Here is a 25090-nt window from a genome sequence, read left to right as displayed (position 1 = left end):
AAACCCTTGTTGCTTATACAAAGAACGATTTACTATCTTACGAAAGTTTAAGCCACCGATGACCCAGAATTACAATTTGGCAATTGACTATAGCTGAAACTCAGTGGGATATAAAATTTTTGGCAGATTAATGAATTTTAAACAAATACAGAACATTTCCAAACTGAATAGTCATCACTAAGTGAAGTCATTTGGGAATTAAATTGTCTCTAAAACATTAACATTCTTTTTAAACTCTGAAAGTCTTCATCCATACTGTAAAGTATCCAAAAGCACATTGAACCTCACTTAAATTTTTCTACTATGAAAACAATTTTCCATTTAAAATAATTAAGTAATCACATAAATATATTCTATAATTAATTTATTTATTAATTAATCAATTATTATTTCCAAAATATTTTGTATGACACTGGCAACAAATTAGGCTATGTCCAATGTTGGCTATTCACAAGAAAAATATATAGTGCATATAACACAGATTTCTCTCCTGCAATTCTCCATGACTTCTAGTAAAATCTGACATATTCTCCATATATAATTGTCTGAGTTTCCTACACAATATTGCAAAACATATCAAACTATTTTCCTTTCCTTCAGAGCTATATATCTATTGGGCCTGATCCCTGGTGACTAGATGGACAAATGATGCAATCTCCACTTGTACTGAGTTATAACACATAGTGTTTCCAAGGTCATCTGGGGATCTCGATTCCTCATCCTTTAATCCAGTGTGATTCTTTTCCTCTACTTCCCTCAACTTGGACAAACATAAAAGTTTGTTATGTCAATCAGCTCAAATCATACTCCCAAAGTTTGTGAATTTCTGCTTGAAGCAGTCAGTCTTTATTTAGCCCAAGACCATTCGATTAGCTACTTTTTGTAGCCAATTGTAGCAATTTCAATGACATAATTCAAAGGCATCCATCTTCCTTCTTTACTACTCAAAAACCACTACATCAACTATTCAGAGGTGGGTTTTTTTGCTTTTTTAAAATTAACTTTTGTATCTTCTCATAATTAATCTCACTTTACTTTGGGATGCTGTATCAATAATCTCATTCTTTATTGTTGCAAAGTATAAAGATTAAATCATTATTTCACTTATATTCTCTATTATGTTTTATTTTTACTATCCCATCTGAGGTCAGAGGTAAATGGCTCTACATATGGTTCTATTTCCCCTTTTAAGATCTTGAGCAAAAAGGTGCTTGTATAAACATTGAGAGCTTATGCACTGGAGAAAAACTCCTTGTGTGTCCAATCACACTTGGCCAATAAAGAATTCTATATTGTAAAAAAAATCTAATTTGCACATTCTCTTGCACCTTCTTACTTTCAACCTCAGATGCAGTTTTTTCTGAAATCTTTTGACACAGTATTTTAACTGCCTTTTCTCTTGTAGCTTTAAACAGTTCAATGGGCATTTTCACTTGCACCATGGGATTGCCTATATGATAGTAGGTAGATTAAGTCACTTTGTAGAGAATAGGTTCTGAATTCTCACACTGTCTGAAATGTTTTTGTCATTCGATAAAACTATTTCTAAATGGCTTCAGTATTGTCTTTTTTTGCATTCATTTGCCTCTATCATTTCTTCTGTGCTTTTGCTTTAATAAACCTATCTTAGTTGTACATTTTCTTTTGGTTTTTTAATAAGACAGCTTTCTACCTCTTTAGCTATTTTCTTTTATTCGTTTGAGTTCTTAACTGAGACATATTTCCTTTTGCTTTCTTGTTTACACTTTAAAATGCTACATTCAGTCTTTGTACAACTTTCATCTTCTTTCTCTTCCCTGACTATAACAATAGCATCTTTTGATGGGTACTTGGATCGTTTCCTCTTCAAATATTTTCTCCCTCTTTGGTTTTTTCATTATTTGACGCAGCTGCTCAGAATCACTTTTGCGTAAGCTAAGGATAGCAGATCTATTCATTATACTGATCTTATCTTTTGACTGTTCAGTTTTGAGTTCATACTTTTCTGATATAACTGCTGGAAAAACTAAAAACAATTTTTTCCTTAGAGAACTCTGGGAACAATCCAAATCAACTTTACAAGAAAAGGGAAAAACTATGTGTGAAGGGAGTGAAGAGGATAAGTAAGAAGTGGGAGGAATGCTGGACATCAGTAACTAATAGATAATGCATTGTAATAGAGTTTTATCTAATTAACGACAGTTCAGTCCAGAATACAGGAAGGAAAGATTCAAAACATTCAAAAGACAGGATTTATCTTAACAAATAGTGTTACCTTCTACCTTAGTAGTAGAAGAGGACTGGAAGTTCCTATTGCATTCCTAGGATTCTGTATCAAATTCCTAATTCCTATACTAAAATTCCTGATTGAAGTTTGTGTAATTCTTGATCTTGTCCTGCTGACTTGGGTATGACAGTATAAAACACTTGATTTACAAGAGGTATTTTTAAAACCATTACAGTTATTTGTTGCTCCTCAAATAACAATAATAACAAAAGTTGAGCCATTTTAAGACCTAAATTGTTCGGTGTCCTGCGAGGCATAAACGAGGCAGAATGTCTAGGATGTTATATACCTTTCTACCTCCTTAAACATATACAGGCAGTCCTCAATTTATGACTGGCCACTTAGCAATTGTTCAAAGTTATAATGGATTCTTACAACCCAATTTTGAAATGTTGACATCTGCAGACACCAATCACATGATTGCATTTTGGGCACTGGGCAACCAGTTCATTTTTATCGCTGTTTGGATCATCCCATGGTCACTGGAAAATATCCTCCTACATTTTTTGCTAGTTCCCAGTGTTTATTCCCAGTTTTTGGCAAAAAACACTGTCATTGGATAAAATGGATTCACTTAACAGCCACTCTGAAAAAGGTTGTAAAATCAGGCAAGGCCAATTAGAGACTTACTTAACAATTGCAATGACTTATGACTGTAATTCCGGGCTTACTTAAGATCTTTAAGTCAAGGACTATGCATATGTAAAATACAAATTGTTTTATACTGCATCTAGCTCAATATAGTCTGCACTAAATCCCCAAACAATCTCCAGATTTCAGAGGATATTTTTTTTACTTCCTTTCCCTTTACTAGAGATACTGTTAACTAAACAATTGCATTTGACAGGGAGAAAGAAAAAATAATAATTAAAGACATGCCTAGCTACAGCCAAGCACTAAACTTCCTTCCAAACAGATGTTGAAGCTACTAAAATATAAGAAAGGAAATGTTTAATACAGCTGCTTGGCAGACAATAAAATTTTTATCAGACTAAAACTTTAGAAACCTTATCACATTACATACCTTCACTATAAACTATCCAGTCTCCCTTTATGAAAAGTTTAGTCTTAACTTAGCCACAGTTTTATGTCTCTTCTTTGCTCAATACACTTCATTAGGACACATTTAATATAGCAAATGATTTATTCAGTGAAGGTTAAAAGGACACTTCACAACAGATTCTGCTGGGATCACATCTGGATGTATCTCTACTAGGGCTAGGGTTAGGGATCCATGATAGAAAAGATGTTATTAGCTAAGAAATTCAAGGCTGTATTAACTTTCCCTACTGAAAAAAATCAAAAAGGGAACACACTTTTGGCTCTACTTTTTTACATGCATTTGTTGATTGAGCACTTTCCATTTTTTATTATTTAGCTGTAAAAAACTCTCAGGTGCTCTTTGCCAAATGTCCTCATCCTCTCTAGCACTACCAGAATGACCCAGAACCACATAGCAGAATGAGGGTATTTTTACACATAAATGACAGCAGAACAAAGGCTATAGTCATCCATAAGAGGAACAAGGGGGATATAACTGTAATAAAATGTTTTGCAATACAGTTTCTGCCCCTTATCTACCTGTTTAAATGGGATTGTGGAAGGATGGAAATTGTATCATGAAAGGTATAAGGTACACCAGATTAAGAAACCAATGCCATAGAGGTGAGGGCTACTTTTATTGTATAGGTAGTACTCACTTAATGACCCTAATAGGAACTAAACTTTTCATTGCTAAGCAAAGTGGACATTAAGCAACATGTCACATGATTGCACTGCCTAGCAACAGCTATTCCACTAGTCTCTGTTGTGGGCAATAGGCTGGGATTGCACACCGTTGTTAGTCCCAAAGGTGCTTTTTAAAGAGGCAACTGGACTTTCTGTTTTTTCTTTGAAGACGTTTCGCTTCTCATCCAAGAAGTTTCTTCAGCTCTCAGATTTTTGGATAAGAAGCTAAACATCTTCAAAGAAAAACCAGAAAGCCCTGTGCCTCTTGAAAAAACACCTTTGGGACAACCTATGACCCCTGGATGACTGAGGACCTCCATAGATATACACCGTTGTTAGGTGAGGACCTCATGCTTCTCCTACTCTGTAGTATTCCCCTCCACTTCAAGTCCCCCATCTCCCATATCTATCCTCTTCTGCCCTTTTGGTCAACCTATACTCCACTATCTATCCCTGCCATCACCTACCACTTCCAGCTGACCTTCGGTATCTTTTTCCTCTCATTGGGGGAGCCTCTGGCTGAAGTAGCTGCTGGCCCTGCCTAAACCTCGCAAGCACACTTCGTCAACAGTGGAAGAAGATGCTGAAGGTCAGCTGGGGTGGCAGAATTAGGCAGCAGCAGAGTCCCTGGTGGCCAAAGGGGCAGAAATGGAGGGTGCGGGGGAGAGTTAAAGTGATTGCTACTGTTGTAAATGCCAAATGACTACAATTGGGACCAGAGTTTCTGTTGTACGTCAAGTTGAACCCAATTTTACTTCAATTTTTACAACAGTTGTTTTGCATGAATCAGGTAGTCATTAAGTGAATCCAGTTTTCCCAGTGGGTGGTTGGGGTTTTTTTTGGCTGAAAATCGGCAAAAAGTTTGCAAATCAGATTTATATGATCACCGGATGCTGCAACCAGTTGCCAAATGTCTGAATTGCAATTATGTGACCATGAGCATCATAAATGCAACTTCAAGTCATTAGTCCCTTTTTCTAAGGCATCATAACTTCAAACAGTCATTAAACTAATGGTTGTAAGTCATGGACTACCTGTAGTACTTTCTTAAGATAGTCTGGATTTCCCAAAACAACAAAGGAGGTTTTGAAATAAACTTACCTGTGCATGTTCGCCCATCATCTGAAAACTGATAACCCTCTAAACATTCACATCGGAAAGTCCCAGGCTGATTATTACATACAGCATTACTGCCACACACTGTTGGCTGCTCCTGGCATTCATTTACATCTGTGTAAAAAAGCAACATTATTATACAACTGGCACTCACAAATCTTTAAAGGAAGAGCATAGCATATCTGTGTTTAGCTTTAGTTCAGCTGAAAGGCCATCTCTGTTTTCCAAGCAAACCTGTTCCAACAGAGATTAGAAGCACCAGCCACATGACTTGTCAAAACGTAAGTGATGAAGAATGTAGTATCTGATTTTGTCAGATTGGGATACCAGTGTGTTTTTATTCCATCTGATTCTTACAGCACAGTAATTTAATATCATGACAAGGTGTGCACAAAGGAGATGGGTATTTATTTTTAAACCCAAGGTACCTCAGAAGATTGCAGCCTTGCAGAAGATGAATAAATTGTGGAGGGATATGGCTAATCCATCCTTTTTTTCCTAGCCACCATGCTGTTCAAAGTTATCTTCAGGTGGCTGTGTAGTCAGGATGAAAAATTCTAAACATAACTCAAGCACAACAGCAGCAATTCTGTACTGCCACCCTTCAGCTCTGATACACAACCTCCCAAGAAAGCTAATCTCCTTTAGTTTGGTCCTGAGAAACCACAAGCAAAAGTCAAGACAATATTAATTATATGGATTCACTCGGGTTTCCCCCTACCCCACCCCACCCCACCCCATTTTTTAGATGATAGGTAGGAATTGAGTTTTATCTTCAGCATTTTTACTGTGGCTCCCATTTGGATTGCATTCCTTATAGCTATGGGCAAAAGACGATTTTCAGTCGGAACAAAGGATTAAAAATTCTTCCTTGGCTCTACATTCCCAATCTGGGTCTTTTTTTAAAAAAAAAAGTCCTAGCAGAAACAGGTCAGATTATACAAATAACTTCTATATGTATACTTCACATATAGTTCTGCCCTAATTTGCAGGGCTCCAGGATAAGCTGTAAATGCTTAAAAAGACATTGTATAGAGTACAATTTGACCATATTGCTATTTCTGTTGAGGAAATCAGGTGACTTTCTGTTGGCACACATATACAAGGAGAAAATATACCAGAATTTGTCATGTATAGCAAGTTTATAACAAATAGCAAACAGCAAAACATAGATTCTGAAAGTGAATACAGTGATGAAGAATCACATTGATTTTACATAAGTCCTATTAAAAATAAAATTCTTACCATAACATGTCCGTCCATCTCCCCGGAACCCCACTGAACATTCACAGGTAAACTGATTGCCTGTTCCTGGACGACAAACTGCATTAATGTCACAGCCATGGGTGCCTGTGTAACAAGGATTGTGGCTTACATCACCCGAACCATCTGCCAAGAGACCATAGAAGTTACTTTTAAAGAAGATTATCTGAAAAATAATAATCTTTCTATATTTGTGCTCTTGAAAAAGTGATTTAACATTGAATAGTTTCCAGGTCTATAAGATGCCAAAGGGTGTAAAATCTGGACAGCATAGCTTTTAAATGCTCAGCAAAAATGTGTATACTCCTCATGTTTGTAAAGGTTAAGGCAAACTATGGAAATGTATCTTAAAGGTAATAAACAAGAACCAAGAAGAATTAAGTTCTTCTAGGCCCATATATTATTTCTAATATAGAAACTCTAAGCATTTCTCTAAATTCAGAATAAGTATAAATATTAGTTTAATAAATAATAACTATGACATAATAGAATGAATTATAGATGTATTCACAAACAGCATGCTACATTTCTACTCAGCTTTTCTGCAGACCAATTTTGTTACCTATCCCTTATGGATGGTTTATCAAATCCAGCTTTTAGAATTCTATCTATCTATCTATCTATCTATCTATCTATCTATCTATCTATCTATCTATCTATCTATCTATCCATCCATCCATCCATCCATCCATCCATCCATCCATCCATCCATCCATCCATCCATCTATCTATCTATCTATCTTCTAGTCATAACTCAGCTTGGCTTCTGAACAATTTTAATCATTTTAAAATGCAATCATTTTAATAATATATCATTATAGTCAAATTGTTTTGTTTTGTTTATGTTTTATTGCAAATTTATATGCCGCCCTTTTCCCTGAGGGGACTCAGGGCGGCTTACAGCAATAAAGGGAAGGGGGTGCAAGACAAAACTTAAAAAGAAAAAAAAATCGTGATTAAAGGAAATTGGTCATAAAAACACAACATTCACTCAACATTCGGGCGGGGTGAGAGTAATCCTATCCCCAGGCCTGACGGGATAGCCAGTTCTTGAGGGCTGTGCGGAAGGCCTGGACTGTGGTGAGGGTACGGATCTCCACGGGGAGGTTGTTCCATAATGTCGGAGCTGCAACTGAGAAGGCTCTCCTCCGCGTAGTCGCCAGTCGGCACTGACTGGCGGATGGAATTCGGAGGAGGCCTACTCTGTGCGATCTGATGGGACGCAGGGAGGTAATTGGCAGGAGGCGGTCTCTCAAATAGTCAGATCCACTACCATGGAGCGCTTTATAGGTGGTAAGTAAGACCTTGAAGTGCACCCGACGATCAACAGGTAGCCAGCGCAGCTCACGGAGGATTGGTGTTATATGGGCGAACCGTGGTGCGCCCATGATCACTCGCGCGGCCGCGTTCTGGACTAGCTGAAGTCGCCGGATGCTCTTCAAGGGCAGCCCCATGTAGAGCACATTGCAGTATTCCAGCCTAGAGATCACAAGGGCTCGAGTGACTGTTGTGAGAGCCTCCCGGTTCAGGTAGGGCCGCAACTGGCGCACCAGGCGAACCTGGGCAAATGCCCCCCTGGTCACAGCCGACAGATGGTGGTCAAAACTCAGCTGTGGATCCAGGAGGACTCCCAAGTTGCGGACCCTATCTGAGGGGAATAAATTTTGCCCCCCCAGCCTGATTGATGGAACGTTAACCAAATTTTTGGGAGGAAAACACAACAGCCACTCGGTCTTTTCCGGGTTGAGTACCAGTTTGTTAGCTCTCATCCAGTCTTTAACAGCCTCAAGGCCCCGGTTCATCACGTCCACCGCTTCATTGAGTTGGCACGGGGCGGACAGATACAACTGCGTATCGTCCGCATATTGATGGTACTTAATCCCGTGCCTCCGAATGATCTCGCCCAGCGGTTTCATGTATATGTTAAATAGCAGGGGGGACAGAACCGAACCCTGCGGCACCCCATAGGTTAGGGGCCTCGGGGACGATCTCTCCCTCCCCACCAACACCGACTGCGACCTGTCCGAGAGGTAGGAGGAGAACCACTGTAAAACAGTGCCGCCCACCCCCACCTCCCGCAGTCGTCGCAGAAGGATACCATGGTCGATGGTATCGAAAGCCGCTGAGAGGTCAAGGAGAACCAGGATGGCCGCATAGCCTCCATCTCTGGCTCTCCAGAGATCATCGGTCAATGCGACCAAAGCGGTTTCAGTGCTGTAACCGGGCCTGAAGCCAGACTGGAAGGGGTCAAGATAGTTAGCTTCCTCCAAGGTACGCTGAAGCTGTAAGGCCACCACCTTTTCAACAACCTTCCCCAGAAAGGGGAGGTTGGAGACTGGACGATAGTTGTTAAGAACTGCTGGATCCAAGGACGGTTTCTTCAGGAGGGGCCTCACCACCGCCGCCTTAAGTGCGGTGGGGAGGTGTCCCTCCCGAAGAGAGGCGGTGACAACCGCCTGGATCCAGCCTCGTGTCACCTCTCTGCTGTTGGCAGTCAGCCAAGAGGGACACGGGTCCAGTATACAGGTGGAGGAACTTACAGCTCGCATAGCCTTGTCCACATCCCCAGAGGCAACATCCTGAAACTCAACCCAGAGAGTTGCAATGACTTCATATGTGATCTTAAGCACAGACATCTAACAAATGAGTTATCTTACTTATGAAATTTCATGATAGAATGTTAACAAATCAGATAGAGAATATTCAGAAAGAAAATATTCTTTAGCTATACCCAAACAGTAAAGTATTTCTCATTTAAGGAACCAATCCATATGCACTTACATGGAAATAAGCCTTACTGAAATCACTGAAACTTACTTTAGAATAGCTATATATAGGTTTGTATTATTGTCAGTGTAATAGGTCCTTTAAAAAACAAATTGCTTTTATGTCTGCTCTTAGAAGATAAATAGCGCTGTTCACGAATCAACCCATTTTGCAGTGAATATCAAAGAGCAGAAGAAAAAAACATTCTCCTTTTGAAGAAAGGTTGAATGTTTGGGTTTTCTAACTAGCAAAAATATCACTAAAGGAGCAAATAACAACAATTTATGAATTTATATATGGCGGATGGATAGTGAATTCTTTTTTCTCATATACTAGCACTCAGGGTCTTTCATTGATACTGGATGGCACAGGTAGTTCAAGGCAGGCACAAGAAAGTATTTCTTCACTAAAATATGTATGGAATTTTTTTTGGCACACTATACAGTGATGGTCACTAGCTTAAGTTACTTTAAGCAAAGATTTGTAAAACTCATAAAGAATAGAATTGTTAATGGAACTTCTAGGATCAAAGGCAATATGTCAGAAACTAATTTTAGAAATGAACAGCAGGAGGCTGACTGTTGCCTTCAGTTATTACATCCTAGAGATGTTTGATTTGACTCTGTGGGAAGCAGGATGGTGGACTAGCAAAGAGAATGGCTCTTTTATATGGACTGTTGCATCTGAAAACCCACAAATATAAAATCAAAGACAGGCTTCTATGCAAAGGCAGTGGAAGTAAACCAGGCTAATTGTCAACTGAACGTACCAATTGGGCCAATTGAATTGCTCATTGCATATCGCAAAATCTGCTCCTCTTTGTTATATAAGACAAAGACACTGTCCACTGATAGCTGCTGAGTAGCTGAACCAGAATGATGGGAATCATCATGGATGCATTCATCAAACGAAATAGTTTGTCGCCATTGATAAGAAACTGTGTATGTTGGTGATACTCCATTTCTTTCTGGTTCCGTCACAGTATACTCTCTGGTAGAAGAGGATGTGATAACTGAAATATATGAAATAAATTCATATTAATAAAAATTAGCCACACTTGAATATATTTCATTTAACATAACAATATTAAAATATGACAAACAATCTAGCTCTACAACGATGGGGCTGACTCTTGATAACTTATTCACACAAGACTCTGAAAGATATCTTCTTCCTACTGGCAGAGGAAATGGGGTGGAGGACTTATTTATTTTCTCATGCCTCTGCACTCTTTCGTCATATTTCATGCTGTTTTAGAGCTATTTTGCTTCTTCAGAACAGCTTTTCACACTGACAGGAGGAGGAATGTGAACAAATATAAATTTGTTTCACTGTTTCTTTCTCCACTATGAATTGTGCCGGTGTGTGTGTGTGAGAGAGGTATTTTCCAATTCATTCCTTTATAAAAGGCTAATGTTTATTTTATCTTTTTAATATCTTTACGCAATAGTTTAAGCTAAGTCTCAACAATATCAATCAGCTTGTGTTTAATTTATATTCATTTCACTTTTATTCAACTAAAGACGTTAATTTTGCAATGTTGCAAAAATGTAAACTTTTTATATTGCGCAACTAAAGACCTCAGCTGACTTGTTCAAAATGTTGAACTGGGCTAAAGAAAAGCAGCAGATCTCCTGAGACAAGTGTTTCCCAATCTCAGCATCTTTGTGTGGACTTCAGTAGAATCTTCCTAAAATGATCCATTTTTCCCATCAGGTTTCATAATAAAGCAGAAATATTTCCCATTGTATCACACAATTCAATTTTTGTACCATGTCTTGTTTTGCAATCTTAAATTCCATCCATCAAACAAATGGATGATTTTGAGAGCAAGCTCTTAAAATCTATGAAATGGTAAACAACACTGAATAGTTAATCAATTGATCATAGGTCTTACAGATCTAGACTACAAAAATCTGGACAATTACTAGCTGTCAGCTAAGAGGCACAGAGAACTCAACACTCTGCTGTCACCTAGTGGTCATCTGAAGTCTTGCAGCCCACATTTGGTCACATCCTCAGTTATTTGAGTACAAATTGATAAGACTTGAGTACTGAACAATTTCATAACAGAAAGGTTTGTCAGGCAAAGTCTTTTCAGTAAAGCATGTTCCACACAATGGATGTTTACATTTAAATATAGTAAGAATAATGTGAAGTATCTTTTTATAGGTAATTATAAATGATCACATAAAGTTCCCTGCAATATAAATTGGGGAAATAAAAAAAATGTGGCTCTCCCAAAGCTTCTATTGAAGTTTTTATAATCTCTACAAAAATTGCCAAACAAATTGAAAGAGTTCATGAGAGAGAGGGGGAATTATTAAATACAAACTCTGTCAAAATAAACTGTATTTGTGGAGTGTAGTCCTTAGCATGTCCCTCAAAATTTTCAGTCAAGATAATCCCTTATTTTGAGCATATGGCTGGAAACTAATCATTTTGATCAGACTTTTTGTTACCAAATATAACGGTAATTTGTTGGCTAAAATACAGCAATAAATTAGACAACTTCAGTGTCTTGCTAAAATAGATACATGATACCAATGATATAATTATACATGATGCATTGTGCTAGCCTGAAGATACAATACATATATATATATGGGGGGAAACAATGGAACAAAGTACATGTTTAACAGAGTTAGCAGAACGGACCTCCTTTTCTCTCAGCAACCCCCAATCCAACAACTTTGCCAAGAATTCTGAAACTAGTAAATGCCTGACTAGTTAGGAAAATCTTTGGATTAAAAATGGTTGCCATTAATCAATCTCAGTTATCTCCTTTCTTCAATAGTCCTTAAGTTGTTTCCTGGGGGACAAGCTGAAAGAGCTGCGTTGAAGGGCTGAGAAGTTACCAGTAGCTTTGAATACCTGTATATTGCATATGTTGATTTGGGTTCTGGTCCTTAATGTCAATTAGTTTCATAAATGGTGTGATATACCTCCTATGGTTAAAAAGAGTTCCAGCCTGGAGAGACCAGGGACTGAATAGATGATTTCATCCTGCATTAATAGATTTGGCTGCAAGCTTTCCTGCAAATGTATTTAACTTACCCGAACTAGAAGAGTGATATAACTCAGTGTAAGGTTCTATCTGGACGGATGAGCCGAATGGGATCTCAGGTACTTTGCCTTCAAGTTGCGTGCTGATTGTAAGATGCCCATGTTCATCAATCCCACTGAACTTCTGCTTAATGATCAGCTTTTCGTTGTTGCTGAGGAATGTAACTTCTGCTTGCCTTGTAAACTCACCACCTAGAAGATAAATTACATTATGTTTTATTTATCTGTTGAAAAAGCCACCCTCTGTGTTAAAATATTAGTCTTGGTTCACCTAATCAGCTAAACTTTAAGTGGATTGTTTGCTTTTGGTTTAGTATTATGTATATACACCACTAACTGTGATTTTGTTAACAAGCTACAGTTTATATGTCTGAATTCTAAGAAAATTTAACAAATCATGTTTTAATATGATTATGGAATTAGATTCTGCCTACACAACCTAACAATTTTTCTTGCTCATTTTTGGAACCTGCATTCTCACTTTCTATTTTTTGTGTCTCCTTGATTTTTATTATTATTATTATAATGGCTTGTTACACAGTCAACCAGGTGTTTAGGCTGGATTTGGCATTTTATCCACCTATTGAGTCCTTCCCAAAGACCTGGAATAGGCAAATGTTGCTATTAAAGGTATTCATCACAGGCTGTAAGCTGTTTCAAAGTAAAGCTGTCTTTTGCAATTGACTGATAGTGATTTTGTCAGTCTGATAGGGTTTAAGTAGTGCTCCTGATGTTTTTGGGCTTCACCCAAGAGGCCTGTTACTACTGACAGTATTTTTCTTTCTTTATTTTTCTACAGTTGTTTAACTTTTTTAAAAAAGTTTTTGTATTTTATGATTTTTTTTTAGTATATGATGATGATGATGATGATGATGATGATGATGATGATGATGATGATGATAATAATAATAATAATAATAATAATAATAATAATAATAATGGTTAACAAGGGCCGCGGCGGATGTTGGGGTCCCTAGACATCCGTCGACAAGTGGGCTACAAGTGGACCAGCCAACAAAACGACAAAAATATAGTGCAGATGAAAACCGTGCCATAATGGCCTGTTACTACAACTCAGAGCCAGAAAAAAGAAGCTATTTAAAGCGAATGTATGAATTATGGAAACAACAATATCCAGATTCAAATGTTAGTGAACAACGACTAGCAGATCAAAGGTGATTTATTATACGGAATAAAGTGTTTAGTGAAGTTGAACATGAGGAAATTCAGGCAAATTGCAAAACCCAAAAAACAATATCACAAGCAGAAATAACTGATATTCAAGACACAACTAAAGACATTATAGTAGAACTCCCAGAAGAAGCTCTCGGGGAGGAAATAACATCACCACCACTAGAACCAGTTATCACTGAACCAACTGATGAACTAACTCAAAAACAAAAAGAATTGAAGGATAAGATCATGGAGCATTTTCTGCTTAATGAGGAAAGGCAACGTTTACCATCACTAAAAACTGTGCCTAAGAAAATTTTGGCCCCTATCATGAAAATGGTTAATGCAGTGTTTTCAACAATTGAACCGGGATCCATCTTGGAAACAAACCAGTTAATGTACAGCGCAGCTGTAATAGTCACTAATGAACTAGGCATTAAAATTAAAGTACCTAATCACACAACAGAAAAAGCATCAAAGCCAAAGTGGAAAATCCGTTTAGAACAAAAAATCAAAAAATTAAGGGCAGATGCTAGTAACTTAAAGAACATGCATGAGCAACGGCTCAAAAACAACAAAATCATAGATCGGCTAATCAGAAGATATAGATTGGATACAAGAAACATCAATGAAGCTGTAGAGATTGTAAAACAGCAGATAACAGCAACAGCTAGAAAAATTGAAAGATATGAGGCACGAATCATCCAATATAAACAAAATCAGCAATTTCGATCAGACCAACAGCGTTTTTATCAAAGTCTTAATGTGAATGGTGACACCAAAAGTGAAAAACCATAAAAACAGGCCACAGTTGAATTCTGGAAAGAATTGTGGGAAAATGCAAAGGACTACAACAAGGAAGCAAAGTGGATACATGACTTTAAGAAAAGCATTGGCAACAAACAAATGCAAGTATTAGAAATAACAACTGAGATGGTCAAAAATCGAGTTAAAAGGGTAAAGAATTGGACATCACCTGGAAAGGACCAATTACATGGTTCTGGCTCAAATATCTGACCAGTTTACATGCAATATTGGCCAGGCAACTGAATGAAATTTTACAAAAGAGCCAAATTGATGAATGGTTGACAACTGGAAAAACATACTTGATTCAGAAAGATACAACTAAAGGAACACCTGAAAACTACAGACCAATAACATGCTTGCCAACAACCTTCAAATTACTCACAGGCATTATTGCAGATAACATGATGGATTATTTGGAAACAAACAACATCTTGCCAGTAGAGCAAAAAGGCAACAAAAGAAGGAGCAGGGGCACAAAAGATCAGCTCCTAATTGATAAAATGATATTAGAAAATTGTAAGAACAGAAAAACGAACTTGAATATGGTCTGGATTGATTACAAAAAGGCATTTGACTCATTGCCACATAGTTGGATCATAAAATGCTTAGAAACAACTGGCATTAGCAAAAATATTTCATCCTTTACTGAAAAGGCGATGAAACAATGGAGAACTGAGTTAGCAGTAGGGAATGAGATCTGCGGAATGGTTAATATCAAGCGAGGAATTTTCCAGGGTGATTCACTTTCACCTCTTCTCTTCATCATCGCAATGATCCCACTATCAGTAATCTTAAAAAAATTGAAATTAGGCTACCAAACAGCCAAAGAAGCTGAAAAAAATTCGCATTTACTATATATGGATGATTTGAAACTCTATGGAAAGTCAGAAATAGAAATCCAATCATTGACAAACACAGTCCGAGTATTCAGCACCGATATTTCAATGCAGTTTGGCATGGAAAAATGTGCCACTGTATCCATAAAAAGAGGCAAAATCACTGCATGTGAGGGAATTGAAATGCCCAGTGGCCAACTAATTAAATGCAGCAGAAATAAAGCCTACAAATACTTAGGCATTCTGCAGTTTTGGAGGTTTTAACAGTTTTAAAAGCTGTTGTCAGGCGAGAGTACACCAACAGAGTTAGGAAAATTTTGAAATCTAAATTGAATGGTGGAAATACAATCAAGGGCATAAATACCTGGGCAATACCAGTTATAAGATACACAGCTGGTATAGTTAACTGGACACAAGCTGATTTGGACATTTTGGACCGAAAAACCAGGAAACTAATGACAATGCACTAAAGATTACATCCACGTGGTGATACTGATAGACTGTACCTGCCCCGAAAATCAGTGGCAGAGGATTATTACAAGTGAAGCAAACAGTTGAAGAAGAAAAACATGCACTGGCTGATTATTTAAAAGAATGTCAAGAACATCTATTAATCAAAGTAAAGAACAAAAAACTACTGAAAGCCCAACAGATGAAACAAGAATACAGAAAAGATGTGATAAAATCAAGAATGGAGAGTTGGCAGAACAAAGCACTGCATGACCAATTTCTGGAAAAAATAAAAGATAAAGTGGACAGTGAACAAACTTGGTTATGGTTAACAACAGGTACATTAAAGAAAGAAACAGAGTCATTAATCCTGGCTGTGCAAGAACAAATGCCATTAAGGCCAAAATCGAAAAATCCTCTGATGATGCCAAATGCAGACTTTGCAAAGAAGCTGATGAAACTGTTGATCACATACTCAGCTGCTGTAAAAAATCGCGCAGACTGATTATAAATTGCGGCACAATTCAGTAGCACAAATGATCCATTGGAATTTGTGCAAAAATTATAATATTAAAACAGCAACAAACTGGTGGGAACATCAGCCTGAAAAAGTCACCGAAAATCAGATGGTCAAGATCTTGTGGGATTTTCGCATACAAACAGACAAAATACTGGCGCATAATACACCAGACATCACACTGGTTGAGAAAAATAAGGTCACAATCATAGACATCGCAATACCAGGTGATAGCAGGGTCGCCGAGAAGGAACATGAAAAAATCGCAAAATACCAGGACTTAAAAATCGAAATTCAACGACTATGGCACAAACCAGCAGTCGTAATTCCAGTGGTAATTGGCACACTGGGTGCTATTCCAAAAGCACTGGAATTACATTTAAAACAGTTAAAAATTGACAAAATCACCATCAGTCAAATGCAAAAAGCCGCACTGCTTGGATCTGCACGCATATTACGAAAATACGTTACGACGTCCTAGGCCCCTGGGTGGGGCCCGACTAGTAACCAATGCCAAATCCGGCGAAACAACTGGCCGCTGTGATACAATTGTATAACAATAATAATAATAATAATAATAATAATAATAATAATAATAATTGTATTTCCCCCAAATTGAATGGTGGAAATACAATCAAGGCCATAAATACCTGGGCAATACCAGTTATAAGATACACAGCTGGTATAGTTAACTGGACACAAGCTGATTTGGACCTTTTGGACCGAAAAACCAGGAAACTAATGACAATGCACTACAGTTTACATCCACGTGGTGATACTGATAGACTATATCTGCCCCGAAAATCAGGTGGCAGAGGATTATTACAAGTGAAGCAAACAGTTGAAGAAGAAAAACATGGACTGGCTGATTATTTAAAAGAAAATCAAGAACATCTATTAATCGAAGTAAAGAACAAAAATCTACTGAAGGCCCAACAGACGAAACAAGAATACAGAAAAGATGTGATAAAATCAAGAATGGAGAGTTGGCAGAACAAAGCACTGCATGGCCAATTTCTGGAAAAAATAAAAGATAAAGTGGACAGTGAACAAACTTGGTTATGATTAACAACAGGTACATTAAAGAAAGAAACAGAGTCACTAATCCTGGCTGCGCAAGAACAAGCTATCCGCACAAATGCCATTAAGGCCAAAATCGAAAAATCCTCTGATGATGCCAAATGCAGACTTTGCAAAGAAGCTGATGAAACTGTTGATCACATACTCAGCTGCTGTAAAAAAATCACGCAGACTGATTATAAATTGCGGCACAATTCAGTAGCACAAATGATCCATTGGAATTTGTGCAAAAATTATAATATCAAAACAGCAACAAACTGGTGGGAACATCAGCCTGAAAAAGTCACCGAAAATCAGATGGTCAAGATCTTGTGGGATTTCCGTATACAAACCGACAAAATACTGGCGCATAATACACCAGACATCACACTGGTTGAGAAAAATAAGGTCACAATCATAGACATCGCAATACCAGGTGATAGCAGGGTCGCCAAGAAGGAACATGAAAAAATCGCAAGATACCAGGACTTAAAAATCAAAATTCAACGACTATGGCACAAACCAGCAGTGGTAATTCCAGTGGTAATTGGCACACTGGGTGCTATTCCAAAAGCACTGGAATTACATTTAAAACAGTTAAAAATTGACAAAATCACCATCAGTCAAATGCAAAAAGCCGCACTGCTTGGATCTGCACGCATATTACGAAAATACGTTACGACGTCCTAGGCCCCTGGGTGGGGCCCGACTAGTAACCAATGCCAAATCCGGCGAAACAACTGGCCGCTGTGATACAATTGTATAATAATAATAATAATAATAATAATAATAATAATAATAATAATAATAACAACAACAACAACAACAACAACTCCGCCGTTGCCGGTCCCAAGCCCGGATGAGAAAGGAGGAAGGTTGGGATCAGGTTGGCATCTGGTCCCGTAAAAAAAACCCCGCCAACCCATACAATATGGTGAAAAAAACGAATAAGAATTCCATACCGCATCGGTCGTCGCGCGGGTTAACAAGGGCCGCGGCGGATGTTGGGGTCCCTGGACATCCGTCGACAAGTGGGCTACAAGTGGACCAGCCAACAAAACGACAAAAATATAGTGCAGATGAAAACCGTGCCATAATGGCCTGTTACTACAACTCAGAGCCAGAAAAAAGAGGATATTTAAAGCGAATGTATGAATTATGGAAACAACAATATCCAGATTCAAATGTTAGTGAACAACGACTAGCAGATCAAAGGCGATTTATTATACGGAATAAAGTGTTTAGTGAAGTTGAACATGAGGAAATTCAGGCAAATTGCAAAACCCAAAAAACAATATCACAAGCGGAAATAACTGATATTCAAGACACAACTAAAGACACTATAGTAGAACTCCCAGAAGAAGCTCTCGGGGAGGAAATAACATCACCACCACTAGAACCAGTTATCACTGAACCAACTGATGAACTAACTCAAAAACAAAAAGAATTGAAGGATAAGATCATGGAGCATTTTCTGCTTAATGAGGAAAGGCAACGTTTACCATCACTAAAAACTGTGCCTAAGAAAATTTTGGCCCCTATCATGAAAATGGTTAATGCAGTGTTTTCAACAATTGAACCGGGATCCATCTTGGAAACAAACCAGTTAATGTACAGCGCAGCTGTAATAGTCACTAATGAACTAGGCATTAAAATTAAAGTACCTAGTCACACAACAGAAAAAGCATCAAAGCCAAAGTGGAAAATCCGTCTAGAACAAAAAATCAAAAAATTAAGGGCAGATGCTAGTAACTTAAAGAACATGCATGAGCAACGGCTTAAAAACAACAAAATCATAGATCGGCTAATCAGAAGATATAGATTGGATACAAGAAACATCAATGAAGCTGTAGAGATTGTAAAACAGCAGATAACAGCAACAGCTAGAAAAATTGAAAGATATGAGGCACGAATCATCCAATATAAACAAAATCAGCAATTTCGATCAGACCAACGGCGTTTTTATCAAAGTCTTAATGTGAATGGTGACACCAAAAGTGAAAAACCAGAAAAGCAGGCCACAGTTGAATTCTGGAAAGAATTGTGGGAAAATGCAAAGGACTACAACAAGGAAGCAAAGTGGATACATGACTTTGAGAAAAGCATTGGCAACAAACAAATGCAAGTATTAGAAATAACAACTGAGATGATCAAAAATCGAGTTAAAAAGGTAAAGAATTGGACATCACCTGGAAAGGACCAATTACATGGTTTCTGGCTCAAATATCTGACCAGTTTACATGCAATATTGGCCAGGCAACTGAATGAAATTTTACAAAAGAGCCAAATTGATGAATGGTTGACAACTGGAAAAACATACTTGATTCAGAAAGATACAACTAAAGGAACACTTGAAAACTACAGACCAATAACATGCTTGCCAACAACCTTCAAATTACTCACAGGCATTATTGCAGATAACATGATGGATTATTTGGAAACAAACAACATCTTGCCAGTAGAGCAAAAAGGCAACAAAAGAAGGAGCAGGGGCACAAAAGATCAGCTTCTAATTGATAAAATGATATTAGAAAATTGTAAGAACAGAAAAACGAACTTGAATATGGTCTGGATTGATTACAAAAAGGCATTTGACTCACTGCCACATAGTTGGATCATAAAATGCTTAGAAACAACTGGCATTAGCAAAAATATTACATCCTTTACTGAAAAGGCAATGAAACAATGGAGAACTGAGTTGGCAGTAGGGAATGAGAGCTACGGAATGGTTAATATCAAGCGAGGAATTTTCCAGGGTGATTCACTTTCACCTCTTCTCTTCATCATCGCAATGATCCCACTATCAGTAATCTTAAAAAAAATGAAATTAGGCTACCAAACAGCCAAAAAAGCTGAAAAAACTTCGCATTTACTATATATGGATGATTTGAAACTCTATGGAAAGTCAGAAATAGAAATCCAATCATTGACAAATACAGTCCGAGTATTCAGCACCGATATTTCAATGCAGTTTGGCATGGAAAAATGCGCCACTGTATCCATAAAAAGGGGCAAAATCACTGCATCTGAGGGAATTGAAATGCCCAATGGCCAACTAATTAAATGCAAAGAAAATGAAGCCTACAAATACTTAGGCATTCTGCAGTTGGATAACATCAAGCATGGAGAAGTAAAAACTATTGTCAGGCGAGAGTACACCAACAGAGTTAGGAAAATTTTGAAATCTAAATTGAATGGTGGAAATACAATCAAGGCCATAAATACCTGGGCAATACCAGTTATAAGATACACAGCTGGCATAGTTAACTGGACACAAGCTGATTTGGACCTTTTGGACCGAAAAACCAGGAAACTAATGACAATGCACTACAGTTTACATCCACGTGGTGATACTGATAGACTATATCTGCCCCGAAAATCAGGTGGCAGAGGATTATTACAAGTGAAGCAAACAGTTGAAGAGGAAAAACATGCACTGGCTGATTATTTAAAAGAAAGTCAAGAACATCTATTAATCGAAGTAAAGAACAAAAATCTACTGAAGGCCCAACAGACAAAACAAGAATACAGAAAAGATGTGATAAAATCAAGAATGGAGAGTTGGCAGAACAAAGCACTGCATGGTCAATTTCTGGAAAAAATAAAAGATAAAGTGGACAGTGAACAAACTTGGTTACGGTTAAAAACAGGTACATTAAAGAAAGAAACAGAGTCACTAATCCTGGCTGCGCAAGAACAAGCTATCCGCACAAATGCCATTAAGGCCAAAATCGAAAAATCCTCTGATGATGCCAAATGCAGACTTTGCAAAGAAGCTGATGAAACTGTTGATCACATACTCAGCTGCTGTAAAAAAATTGCGCAGACTGATTATAAATTGCGGCACAATTCAGTAGCACAAATGATCCATTGGAATTTGTGCAAAAATTATAATATTAAAACAGCAACAAACTGGTGGGAACATCAGCCTGAAAAAGTCACCGAAAATCAGATGGTCAAGATCTTGTGGGATTTCCGTATACAAACCGACAAAATACTGGCGCATAATACACCAGACATCACACTGGTTGAGAAAAATAAGGTCACAATCATAGACATCGCAATACCAGGTGATAGCAGGGTCGCCGAGAAGGAACTTGAAAAAATCGCAAGATACCAGGACTTAAAAATCGAAATTCAACGACTATGGCACAAACCAGCAGTGGTAATTCCAGTGGTAATTGGCACACTGGGTGCTATTCCAAAAGCACTGGAATTACATTTAAAACAGTTAAAAATTGACAAAATCACCATCAGTCAAATGCAAAAAGCCGCACTGCTTGGATCTGCACGCATATTACGAAAATACGTTACGACGTCCTAGGCCCCTGGGTGGGGCCCGACTAGTAACCAATGCCAAATCCGGCGAAACAACTGGCCGCTGTGATACAATTGTATAATAATAATAATAATAATAATAATAATAATAATAATAATAATAATAATAATAATAATAATAATAATAATATTTTATTAATAGGATGGGGGAAATAATGAAAATAATAGTTCATGAAATAAAAAACAGTACATTATGGTGTGGTTTTCCCCCTTGTCTTCTTCTGAAAATGGGAATGTAGAAATCCTCACAAATATTAAAACATAAATATAATACATAATTTTGAGAACAAATGTTAGAAATTACCAGTAACAGTAAATCCATTTTGGTAACCTTCCTGTTCCACGGCAAACATCCATCCAATGATACCCCCAATGGAAGCAAGAGGAAGCAAGGAGAAACCCAGAGTTTCTGGAATTGTGCTAATGGCCGTGTATGCACGCCCATGGTTCATCACAACGTATGAGTGGAGGTCAGTGTTCTCAAATACAATTGGTACTGGGTTGTTTCCAACAAAAATCCGTCCTTTGACTTTTCCATTAACTCGCTGAGGAGAACCTAGTAAAATAAAACAGGGAAATGTAAGTATTGTAGTAGTATTGTAGATCTTGGTTGATGTGATGGGGCTCAAGATTGACTCAGTCTTCCATCCTTCTGAAATCAATAAAATGAGAATACAGATTGTTGGGGGCAACATGCTGACATTGTAAATATTGTAAACATTGTAAAGCACATTAAAGAGTGCTGTAAAGTAGTATGAAAAGGTTTATAAGTCTATATACAACTAATTGCTATTGCTGTTAACCAACTAGCAAGTTGTGTTCTTTTAATAATAACTTTAAGAACACCAGGAAAATGTGGAGTTAATCCCTTTTTCAGATTAACAATTTTAAAAATAATTATGCATTAATTTGAAATCCTGTAGTAGCTAGTAACATTTTCTTTAATAATTTCAGAAAGTTAAGTATTTCAGAGTTCTCTACTATATCCTGGACTGGATATAGAGAAGAATATTTACATTCGCCAAAGAAAAGACCCTTCAGAAAATGCTGTGCTATATTATTTACCGTAGATATTTAACTTGGAAACCAACATTTACCTTCAGCTACACATTGCCTGCCATTTCCTTTGTAGCCAACAATGCAACTGCAACAAAAGCCACTTGGGTAGTCTTTGCAAACAGCACGAACTGAACATTGATGGCGGTTGTTTGCACAGCTTTGCTGGACATCTGTATTGTAACGGAACACTGTAGATAAGGGGGGAAAATACAATGCTTTATGTGGAAGACTGGTTAAGCTCACCAAATTTTAAGCCAGTTACGATGTCTTTAATCTCCCCATTTGTTAGCTAAAAATGTACAGAATGCAGAACCACGTAATATAGGAATATATTTCTTATTGTAGAAGTAATGTCTCCTTAATTACTATTGGCCACATTTAGTTTTCCGGCACCCAAAGTCCCAAACCTCTTCCAGTTGTGAAACAGAATAGAAATTCAGCCTAGTAGAGCCAGAAGTAACAGATTGATGGCAAGATCCAATTTTTACAATTTTTCACTTACTGATAGCAAGATGCTTTTTTTATCCCTGGCACCAGACTTTCTTTTGCATTGTTCCCAGACTGTCCTCCCTCAGCAGCTGCCTCTAGCTTTCATTCTCCAAGCTTTTAAAAATGTTTTCCAATGCTTTGAGTTGTTAGGTGGTGTTGGTATTTTTTACTATGAATTTTAATCTTCATAATTGCCTCCATTGAGAAATGGAGAAGTAATCCAAAATTAGAAGACATATGTTTTACAAGATTACATCTGTATAATATGCCTCAATTCATGTCAGGATTGTTTCAAAGGACTTTGATAACAAAGAAGTATACAAGTTATTTACAATGCACTACTAAATATTCCAGCTCTTTCCCTTCAGTTAGTTAACAATGCTATTTTCTCTATCTAAGACCAGGATTGCAAAGATTTTATAAGCTCTACAAGATAGACGAGATTAAAAAAAACCAAAATCATATAGGTCAGGAGTACTTTTATTGAAACAACCTTAGTAACAGAATCTTGCAAGTCTGAATGTGCTTCCTCTTCCTCCACTTTATATTCTTGTGAACTAGAGGGGGGGCTCTCTGAAATATTAACTCAAACTGGTTTCTTGGAATGAGTTCAAAATAGGTCTGATCATTGCCTTGGTAGAAGTTCTTCATCCTGTCCTTCAAAGCCATTCCCTGTACCCAGAAAAACTTTTGAATTTGCAATGTTGGGAGAAGGTTTATTTTCTTAGGCAGCTAAGGGCCACAAGAGGCAAATCGATGGCAACATAACATTGCATACATTCTTAATGTTTAGGAGGAAGAATTCAGTTTTTGAACTGTAGGTTGCCTCTCCTAGCCTAATTAGTAAATGTATATTAAAGGCAGCTCACATAGGAGACACATTTCGTTCATCAACAACACCCAAATGAGGACTTTTTCATATGATGCAAAGTTAGCAAGTGGAAGACATAAGCTGTGAGACATTTAACACTTCCTATGCCCATGCATATTTAGTAACTATTGGGGTGGGGGGGTGGATTTCTTCCTATCTGTTGTTCATCATACAATGAACACTCTGTAAATAAATACTTTTGTATATCATGAAACAGCCTATAGTACTGTATTTATGAAAGATAATCAATAGAATTTTATCTAGGTGATCTTACCAATTCCAGTTTCATCATCTTCTTCTACTTCAATAATCTGAGCATGCTGGTTGGGAAATTGGTGGATTGGAAACTGTAGAGGTGGATTTTTCCCTGTTGGGAGTGGAAGTTTAACTGGAGGCTGATCAGTTAAAGTTGGGTATGGAAGCTGAAAATCATCTTCTATTACTGGCTGAGGTAAGTTGTATCCAGTCTGAAAATTATCTCCTCTATCAGAAACATCATAGGAGACTTCTGGATGGCTTATTTCAATGGGATCTTGTTGAAGAATGGAAGGGTCTAAAGTCACTTCCTGGAATTGCTCATAGTCGCTGTATTCTACACTGGCAGGAGATGGAGTACCTTCGGCCGATAGGATATCATTTGAGCCACCAATCTCAAATGCCCAAACTCCAGGTTGTCCCAAATTGCTGGCCCTAAAAACCAAAACCAAAACAAAAAATATCTAACTATACATCAACCAAAGCATGCTCAAGCATTGTATTGTTTTTTATTTTAAAAAAATTAAGTTCCACATCACAAATTACAAATATGGCTGGAGTAAAATAATCCTCAATAACTTCAACACAAAATGGGAAGGCTTGAGTGTAAAAATTATTGCACAAGACTAAATAATATTTCAGGACCTTAGAGAAAGTAAATATATACATACAGTTTATACAAATATACAGAGCACACCATAGACCTGAATTTTAGAGAGATAGAAAATTCATTTCTGTTTAATATAAATTTTTATTTCAGAATCAGGCCTTCCAAGCTGCAGAATAAAATCTGGAAACTTACAATTGCTATATGTCTCTTGGAACTGGTGTTGTCTAAGGAAGATCAACTGAAGTTCCCAGAAAGATAATGAGCATTTGAACTGGGAAACGTTATAACCCTTTCTCTCTTTGAATAATGAAAAACTATGCATTGCTTTATTATCTTAAAAAATCTTAGTAGTATATAACGTTTCTAACTAAATGTATTTTGTTCTCTTGTAACTTTTATCCCAATAAACATGCATAAGGTC

General features: G+C 37.4%; 1 protein-coding gene and 1 long non-coding RNA gene across 3 annotated transcripts in view; one reads left to right on the top strand and one right to left on the bottom strand.

The window, feature by feature from the left end:
• NID1 (nidogen 1) overlaps positions 1–25090 on the bottom strand; it is a 60193-nt gene that overhangs the window by 20111 nt on the left and 14992 nt on the right. Inside the window, exons 4-10 of the mRNA XM_087718066.1 lie at positions 24079–24494; positions 22483–22632; positions 21690–21941; positions 12197–12397; positions 9909–10151; positions 6356–6499; positions 5096–5224 (exon numbers count right to left, since the gene is read on the bottom strand). Of these exons, the coding sequence (XP_087574192.1) occupies positions 5096–5224; positions 6356–6499; positions 9909–10151; positions 12197–12397; positions 21690–21941; positions 22483–22632; positions 24079–24494 (1535 nt within the window). The remainder of the gene's footprint in view (positions 1–5095; positions 5225–6355; positions 6500–9908; positions 10152–12196; positions 12398–21689; positions 21942–22482; positions 22633–24078; positions 24495–25090) is intronic.
• On the top strand, positions 836–25090 carry LOC148045005 (uncharacterized). 2 transcript variants are annotated; one of them, XR_015696986.1, is made up of 3 exons: positions 836–973; positions 24088–24255; positions 24820–25090. It is a non-coding gene; the product is annotated as an uncharacterized LOC148045005 (long non-coding RNA). The 2 variants fall into 2 exon arrangements; XR_015696985.1 differs by having other exon boundaries at positions 24069–24255.

The sequence above is a fragment of the Thamnophis sirtalis genome, unplaced genomic scaffold (assembly GCF_051295495.1).
Source record: "Thamnophis sirtalis isolate CommonGarterSnake01/CBP01778 unplaced genomic scaffold, rThaSir2_p1.2 scaffold_6, whole genome shotgun sequence".
Classification (NCBI taxonomy): Eukaryota; Metazoa; Chordata; class Lepidosauria; order Squamata; family Natricidae; genus Thamnophis; species Thamnophis sirtalis.
This window is presented reverse-complemented; position numbering and strand designations above follow the sequence as displayed.